General features: G+C 30.7%; 1 protein-coding gene across 1 annotated transcript; it reads right to left on the reverse strand.

Annotated features, from left to right (window-relative positions):
* Nucleotides 1-1,403: 1,403 nt before the first annotated feature.
* Nucleotides 1,404-3,337, reverse strand: LOC100499707 (uncharacterized). Its single transcript, NM_001251749.2, is given in 3 exon segments — nt 1,404-1,644; nt 2,419-2,481; nt 3,109-3,337. Coding segments are annotated over 3 exon segments (360 nt in total). The 5' UTR covers nt 3,303-3,337; the 3' UTR covers nt 1,404-1,541.
* Between the last annotated feature and the right edge of the window lie 6,595 nt (nt 3,338-9,932).

A 9,932-nucleotide genomic window follows, 5' to 3' on the forward strand; every position in this document is an offset into this window, starting at 1 on the left:
AATTGAATAAGTAAAATAAAGTTATAAGTATTGAAAAACTAATAGTCAAAATTTTAAATGAAATAAGATGTCAAATAATGTATATAATTATTAAATCCAAATAAAGATGCTATGTACATGTATCATTAAGGTTATCATGGTTATAATAAAAGTTGTTGGAGCTAATAATTAAATGCACATTATAATAAAAGCTATACTAGTCAATTCTTTTAATGTTTATATGGAGATTATAATAAAAGTTGTTGGAGCTAATAATTAAATGCACAATATAATGTTTTTATACTAATTTAATTATAAATGATCATGTTTATTGACTTTTGTAATAATTAACTTAAAAGTTATATTGAGATAATAATATAAAGAAAATTTATACTGATACTACATGATTAAACTCTAAAATATCATAATCTATTTTTTTTAGTTAGTTACTATGCATTGTCGATATAAACAAATTTACAATGTCAAACTAATTATAAATCATAGTATGAATTTTAAGATATTCCTTCCAGATGAAATATAAGAAAAAAAATTAATTCATATCCATTAAAAAAATTAGTTAACACTTTAATTTTGATAGTCTCAATAAAAAATAATTCATTTTTTAAAGTATTCTCTACATTTAATTAGATAGGACAAAAAAAAGTTAAGGTTATTAAAAATAAAATTCTAATTAAATGAAGGATATTTGAGAGCTGATATCATTAAATAAGAAAGTTAAAATATGCTTATATGTTAATCCATTACTTAATAAAAAAATTACAGTCCAGGGAAGTGATATGATTACATTTCAATATATACATTATTTACTCTTTTATAATGAACTATAGCTATGAACTTTGTGAAAAAATTACCAAGTCTAATTGCAAGGATAAAGTCTGGGTTGTGGTAGATTGATTGAGCATATATGCTCATTTTTATAGCATCCGATCATTTAGTGCTGCACAAATGGTTCAGGTTTTCTTGATATTTACAAATCCCCCATTCACTAGCATGTTTAGGACAGCATTCTTACAACAGTTGGGAGATTAGAATTTAATTGATAACGTTTGTTAAATATGTTTAATATCTGATTAAAAGAATTACTTTTTTATATATTTTTTTAATGATAATACACAATTTTGAAGATTATTGATCAAAAGTTAACTGACTATTTTCTAGATAAACTTTTATTCCTTAATTTTGTGTAACAATTGATTTAAATACAAAACTAGTCAATACAAATATTTTCTATCTTCTCTTTATTTATTTTTATCATCTTAAAATCACTTTTTACTTAATATATCCAAACGCCACTTATTCATATGACTGATTATTAGAATCAGCTATAGATCCAATTCAAGCACTAAAATGTTGCATTGCAAGATTCCATCTTAAACAAAATAGAGGAATTAAACAAAGAATTTGCTTTCAAAATATAATATTGCTTATATTGGAATAGAATAACCAGTACTAGTAACATAAAAAGAAGAAAAATAACAAACACTATATCTTTATAACACCAGCTCCTAAGACTATCGTCTCACCCACTACCAAAAAAGAAGTTACATAGACATTAGCTTTGGTCCATTGTCTGGCATACCCATCCCAGCAGCTACATCGGCATCAAGTTGAGTATGTGGTGCAGGACCCATCATTTGTTTTATACTGCACAAAGAAACTGTAATATCAGAATCAAAATCATTCCACTCCAATATATAGAAAGATGCCATGTGCGAGCGATGTTGGCATTATAGGTTTGGTCTTCTAACACGTTACCTTTCTCTCCAATCTTATCGTAACTCAATTTCTAAACAACCCAACACCAAATTATAGGGGGTGAAAAGTTGCTAAATTATTCATATGCATTTTTTGTCTAACGATTCTAATAAAGAGAAATGCCACAAACACCCTATTTTGAATGAAGACACTATTATTGAGCGAGAATTACTTCAGAAATTGTGGTTTTTCTTTTTTAATTTAATATAAGCAAATTCTGACTATATACGTCATTGAACTGAATATGAGCTAATCACATGCATGACTTCATTAACCACTTCCCATCCATAATCTATACTGGTCTTCCAGCTTGGTTATTCCCCTTTTGTTACAGAGCCCAGATGAAGGATAAATTTCATTTTGATTAAATCTCAAGCTCAATATAATTTATCTTAACAAGCTTGAGTTTACTAGTATTCTGTTCAAATCCACTCAATTATTTTATCACTACTAAAAAGCAAGATATGTTCCTTTCATAGTGCCCAACTGCTTTATGTTTTCACACATCTGAAAGCTCATACATTAAAAACATGAGTAGCCTCAAAACTCAAAAGCAATTCTATAAATCTAATAATCAATCTTCACCAAAATATGGGGAGAATGTAGGATAGGATTCAAAACAAAGGGGATTAAAAAACAGAAGCAAAATTAAAAGAAGCATACCGCTTCTTGTGTCGTTTGGTCTTAAAGTGCTCATCCCTCACGGCTACATTGGAAAAGTACCGACTGCACAAATCAAAACAATAACTCATACTAAATCAAAAACCCAACCAAAAAAGGCAGCTGTAGACAAATATTTCAGCATTCTTAACAATAACAACAAAATGAAACAAACAAAATGAGAATTAAGGAGCAATAAATAAATGATTTTTCTCCCATGTTCCAAAACGGAGAAGTGGGATGAGATTCAAAAGGCTTGTGAGAGAGATGAAAAACTACTCCAATTGAAACAGCAAGTAGGAAATGCTGGTGATGCTAACTCAAAAATACATTAGTTGAAAGGTAATGGTTCCTATTTCCTAAAGTGCAGCATATCAGGGAAGTCATCTTACAGAGACTCCACTCTTTTCATCAATGGAATAATCAGAATAAAAACTGTTTATGAAATCAGTTTTTAAAACCAAAAACTCGAAAGTGAATCAAACCTGCCCTAAAAAATCTGTTTTCTCTCTTCTTCTATATTCTTCCCCTTCTACCCCTTTTTTTCTCTTCTGTCCCTATCACCTACACTTGACATGGCAGAGTAACACCCCAAACTTTTCAACCCCATGTTATAGAATCATCAAATTTACAAACTTTTTCTATAATGACAAAAAAAAGCACCAAAAAAATTGAGGAAGAAAAGGAAATTACTCGCAGTGAAGGCAATAGTACTGGCCCATCCCAGGCAAATCTTCATCGAGGGGTAAAGGGGCTCTCTCTTCATCGGGTTTGTTCAGCTGCGCATAAACCATGTCGTCCCCTTTCAACTCAAACTTCGTACGCCGCGCTGTCTTGTGAGAATATCTTCTCTTCTTCACGTTCCTATGCGGACATTTGCCTCCCATTGTTAGGGTTTCTCAGCTCTGATTCCACTTCCTTTGTGCCTTGTAATTAGGGTTTTTCTTTTCAAGGAGACTAAGAAGGATGAAACGACGGCGCTTCAAATGTCTTTTGCTAAAATAACTGCAGGCTGAGGCAGCTGCGTCTTTGCCAATGGCACTGGGCGTCTAATGTGTGTCAGTGTCATAATGGGCCTGCTTTATTGACAGGCCTAATTAGTATGATATTTGGATGGCAATTGTTATTTACACACTTCAATTTTTTTAGAAACATGTTGTTTTTTATATTTTGGAAATTATTTTTAGGAATTTGCTGAAATTTTAACATAAAATTCCAATACATTCCAGAAATTGCTTTCTGGAAGTGTTAAAATTTTAACATTTCAGAAAATATTTTTTTGTAAGTGTTAAAATTTAAACCCTTAGTAAAAGCTAAGAAATTATGAGATTCCAGAAGAAATCGTAAGAATATTAATCCTGTAGATGTATTGGCACTTCAATTATGGTGATGACAAACCTTTTCTAAGTTGAGTAATCATTGAAATCATGTCTTGTCTGTCAATGAAGTTGCTCCTCTGGTTGAAAAGTAAAATTTTCTCGACAAGGAGAACACATATAAGCACTAGGGTATTTTGCAACTTCAACATCAACCCCCCCCCAAGTTAGCTTCCAAAAAGTACTTTTTTGAGTGTTAAAATTTTAACACTTCCGAAAATAGATATTTTTGAAAAAAAACAATAATGAGGACACCTAATCGACTTAAACATATTTAGTTGAGAGTAGTTTTTGTAGGAAAAAAAAAAGAATGACAAGTTGGGGGTTTAATAGCAATGTAGGGTGCCAATAGTAGGCCCATGTTGACATTTGACCTAGTGTTGGTATTGTTTATCGTAGAAACTGGATGTGTCAATTGGTATGGATGGGTTTAGACGTTTAGTGATGAACTGGATGTAAGAGAATTGGGCCTAATAACCATGGCACAATCGACCTATGAGGCGATGGGTGGATCAAAGCCCCCATGACCATAGTAGCTTGAGGAGAAATAAAATTTATAAATGAATAATATTTTTTCCAAAAAATAAATGTCATTCTCATTAGTCATATCAATTATTCTCAATATCAAATAGTCAAAAGTAGATGTCAAAGTTTTAACTAAATACACACTAAAAAAAGAACCTAGTAGCATTGTACCAAAAAAAAAATAGCATTGGCAATTGATTTTTGCTAGTGTGTTTGATATTTGCTTGTGTCAGTTAGCTCTTGCCATTCATCAAGATTCGGTACATCATCATTTATATCTTGTGTTGATAAGCCTTGACTATTGTTGGATCTATCCATTTAAATTGGGTTAGAAGGTCATGGAGATTACTCTACTCAGCCTAATTTTAATATAGTTTTTATTTGGACTAAATTTACTTATATTTCTTTAGGTATTTTTATGCTGTTATTTAATTAGAATTGAAGTTTTACTTCGATAACTTGCATTAAATGTTAACATAAATTATGAGAGAAAAGTCTGATGTTGATTGAAAAACAACACAAAAATATTTAAGGAACTAAATCTTAAGTTTTATCCTTTCTATTTCAGGGAGAAGTTTTTTATGCTTTTAAAATTATAATGTATTGCTCCATACTAACAATTATTAACTAAACGATTCTTTAAAATTATAATGTATTGCACAACTGAAACTTTTTATTTATTTATTGCGGATACCTAATCAACATAAACATATTTAGTTGAGAGTATTTTTCTTTTAAAAAAAATGAAACTTAGGGGGTTTAATAGCAATGTACCCCTGCCAATTGTAGGCCCTGGTTAACATTTGACCTAGTGTTGGTATTGTTTAGGTAACTGTTAAGGGCACCCAACAAAAAGGTATACCCAACATAACATGTGAAATTCTGATTTTATCCTTTTGTAAGTTCAATATGGATTAACAATCGGTAGACCCATAGGATTTTTTAATTTTTTTTCAAAAATATAATTTACAAATTAATAATTCAAACAAGATTCAAACCTATGACTTTCGCATTATTAACACAACGCTGAAACCAACTAAGCTAGTAGATCAACTATGTTATAAAATAATTAATGTCGTTATATATAACACTAAAATTTCTAATGTATATTTAATGCACATGTAAATTTACATAATAAATTTTTATCTAATAATTAATTTGTTTTCATATAAAAATTGTAAATAAAAATCATAAGTTTAATAAAAATTTACATATGTAAAAAAATACCAAATTTATTTAATTATCAATTATTTTAATAAACATCTAAATACATCATTCAATTAAATACCATTTTTTTTAATTTTCAATCATTATAATAAACATCCAAATACATCATTCAATTAAATATCAAATTTGTTTAACTATTAATTACTATAATAAACATTTAAATACAACATTTAATTAAATATCAAATTTGTTTAATTATCAATTTTTTAAAATAAATTAAATATATATAAAAAATATAATTTAAAAAAAATTCAAAACATACATATTGTCAATTCATATATTTTGAATTTTTCAATACGCACTTCTTCTTCTCTGACCATGAAAAATCACCGAACTTAATTGTATATCTATAAATAACACACATACACTACCAACGACAATAAATACTCACAAAATGACGCTAACGGAACAAGTTACATTAGGGGAGTGCGGTTTTACAAAAAGAAAGACGCTGCAAAAATGAAAAAGCTAATATGTTATTTATAGCCAAAAATACCATAAGGACATTTTCAATATTTTGGAAAACTATTGGATGTACCAACAAAAATGTTGAATGCTCCAAGTAATTCCTTATTGTTTATCATAGAAATTGGATGAATTAATTTCCACGGATGGGTTTGGTGATGGGGGAGTTGATATTGGTCCCTCTATAATTACTATTAGCCCCTACTAGATACACAAAAAGACCAAAATACCCTTTCCTCCAATTATTGGCACCCATCCTTTCCCAGTGACCTTTATGCCTTCCTTTCTTTCCTCTTTTCCTTTCTTCCTTCTTATCTCATGAAGCTCTTTCATTTGCAAGGTATTTATTTTTTCGGGTTTGATATTCCAGTATGATTGTGATTTTGTTGTGCAATTTGTATAATGAAATCACGATTCCATTTTTTTTCCTTTTTCTGACAACCTAAAGGAATCTCAATTTCATTGTGTTGCAAATTATGTAATACAATGAAATCAAGATTTCCTTACAATACGGGAGCAAGAAAAAAAATAAAACAATCACAATATTGTTACATGAGTTTTTTCACACCCCCATTACATAATGGAATCGTTGTGTAATATTTTTCACAACCCCAATTACCCAACAAAAGTATGATTATGTTGTGTATTATATAACAGAATCACACTTCTATTGCATAACATTTTTCGCTCCCCACTAGTGCAAGTATGTTTCTGCTATACAAAGTAGGAAAGGGTAGTTTTGGAAATTTAAAATGTTGGTAAGGACCAATAGCAAAGCTAGTGAGACCAATAGCAAAGCTAGTGAGACCAATAGCAACTCCCTAAGTGATGTAAGAGAACTGGGCCGAATAACCTTGGCACAATCGGGGACATGCTAGGTGCACCAAGCAACATTGCTGGTGCACCCAGCAATTAGGTGAATGGGCAAAATTGCCCTTGCGTTAAAAAAGATAATTTCTTCTTCCGGAAGAACCTTCTTCCGGAAGAACAATTTGTGTTCTTCCGGAAGAACCTTCTTCCGGAAACTTTCTGGAAGAACCTTCTTCCAGAAGCTTTCCGGAAGAACCTTCTTCCGGAAGAACAATTTGTGCTCTACCGAAAGAACCTTTTTCCGAAAACTTTCCGGAAGCTTTCTGGAAGAACCTTCTTCCGGAAGAACAATTTGTGTTCTATCGGAAGAACCTTCTTCCGGAAAGCTTCCGGAAGAAGGTTCTTCCGATAGAACAAATTGTTCATCCGGAAGAATCTTCTTCCGGAGAAGTTACCGGAAGAACTTCTTCCGGTCACTTCTCCAGGAGAAGGTTCTTCTGGTAGAATAAATTGTTCTTCCGAAAGAACCTTCTTCCGAAAGAATAATTATTTTTTTTAACACAGGGACAATTTTGCCCATTCACTTAATTGTTAGGTGCACCAGCAATGTTGCTGGGTGCACCTAGCATGTCCCGCACAATCGGCCTATGTAGCGATGAGTGGACCAAAGGTTACATGACCATAGTAGCTTAAGGAGAAATAAAAATTATAAATTAATAATATCTTAATGTCATTATTCTCATTACTCATATCAATTATTCTCAGCATCAAATAGTCAAAGATGTCAAATTTTTAACTAAATACGCACCCCAAAAAAGAATAGCATTGCACTTGTATTGGTAATGGATTTTTACTAGTGTGTTTAATATTTGCTTGAAAAAAGCTAGTATGTATCAAAAAATCATTTCTATCTGGTATTGATAAGCCTTGGACTATTGCTGGGTGTATCCATTTATGGGTTAGAAGGTGATGGAGATTAGCCTTCTTTTGATGTATTTTTTTATTGACAATAATGTATTTTCCTTCTTGCCTTTCTTCATTTTTCTAAAATATTTTTTATTTGGAAAAAAATTACATATATTTATTTAGGTATTTTTTATATTATTTTCTAATTAGAATTGAAATTTCACTTCAATAACTTACTTGAGTTAAATGTTAACATAAATTATGAGATAAAAGTCTAATTTTGATTGAAGAACAACAAAATAAATATTTAAGGAACTGAATCTAAGTTTTATCCTTTTTAGTTTATGGAGAAGTTTTAGATGCTTTTAAAATGATACATGCATTACTTCATACTAATAACTATTAACTAAACGATTTTGTGGTCTACTATAGTTATAACTTATATAAGTCACAAAGGAAATATGGCTAAATATTTAAATGATATTTTCCTATTTATGTTAAAGGACTGCATAAATTTCTATACTTAGCAATTTATATAAATAATTTCTTTTTTCAATCATATGTTTCTTGCACATAATTTTTTTCACACAACAACTCATTTCACGCTCGTTGCAATAATCCACTAACGTAAATGGTGCGCTATTTCCTATGAGAGTTACACGTTATATGCAACTAACATCTTGCCCCTTTACTTTCTTAATTAAAAAAGTTATCTTTATATATTAACACCTTTAATCATCATAACTGATATACATAAAAGAATTTTTTTTCATCTCATCAGAATTCTCTGTTACCAAAAGCATTCGATCTTTTGTCCAGCTTAAACTTTTTTTCTGAGCTATTTTGTCATGTATGCTCCATATGGTTGTTTCGCTCCATACTAAATGTCACAGTTAGCAACAATTATGTAACCTGTGCAGAAAAATATTGCATATAGCGATAAAACCCATTCGAATAACTTGCCAAGGAGGAACCTTCCTACTCTGCACACGCCACACAAGCGTGACAATCACCATTGACTGTCACATGCATGAGACAAAAATTGGTATAAACAGTACTATGTAACGTGTTCTTAAACTAATATAACTATAAAGGTAAGTTAAGTTAAGCATGAATTTCGCACATTAGCATGTGCGGCAGCTATATGCTGTCTGCTGCCAAGTGAGAGATATCTCATTAATTTAATTCCAATGCATGACAAACAAGTAATGTAAGTTACACATTAGTCTACCTCTAAGAAGTGTGAGAACCAAATCTTTGCAATTAAAAGTTAAAGTTTTTTTTTTTTTTTATGACAAGTAAGCTTTCTTAGTAGTTGGAAATTGAGAAACTAATTCCTTAAAAAAAAAGTAAAATATCATTTGAGAGAAATTTTTTTCTCTCCACGTGAGTTATTCTATTTATAAGTGAAATTAAATCTCTACATATACTTAAAGTACTCAAATTGCTTGCAATTGTCACTGGGTCACATCTATCTGTATATTAAAAATTAAAAATGCTTTTATATATTTTATGATCTTCATTAATTTCCCCGTTCTATAAGGCTATTAATTATGCTTGTCTTGCCAGAAACTATAAGAACTGTAAGTACACGTTGTCTGGAGTAAATGTGCAGTGCAAATTAGTATTAAACTCCAAAGAAATTTACTCATGTTCCACATTTTTTGTTGCATGCTGATAAGAAAAGGAAAAGGGTTCGAGACTTCGTTTATATGTATAAATGTATCACATCACAATCATATGATAAATGTTGGCGGCAACACGGGTTCCTCGAAGTATCGTTTGGTCCGTTACCACCAAGACATACACATCATTGTTTGTTTCAAAACTCATGTGTCCAAGTCCAAGTTCTCAACTTCTCATAATCTGATCCATTCAAGTGGTCAAATTTTGGATTTGCCCATTCTGTTTTTAATGCACGAACTTCCCTCGCTAGTCGCCAGTCACTATTCACTGTGGTACAGTTCCAGTGTCATTTTAACTTTTAAGGATGCTACATTTATTTCAATGATACAAGATACTTGCTTCTTAGTTTTTTGATAGTGTGATTATCCGTTTGACAAGCTTCAAACTGCAATATTCCAAACATATTTGTGAATATACGAAGAAATTACAATAAAAAACTTTCATCCTGGCGTGCATATAGCGGATGCTAAACAAAATACTCCATATAGTTTATTAATATTTTATTATATTTGAAAATCATTA

This window comes from Glycine max, chromosome 13 (genome assembly GCF_000004515.6).
Source record: "Glycine max cultivar Williams 82 chromosome 13, Glycine_max_v4.0, whole genome shotgun sequence".
NCBI lineage: Eukaryota > Viridiplantae > Streptophyta > Magnoliopsida > Fabales > Fabaceae > Glycine > Glycine max.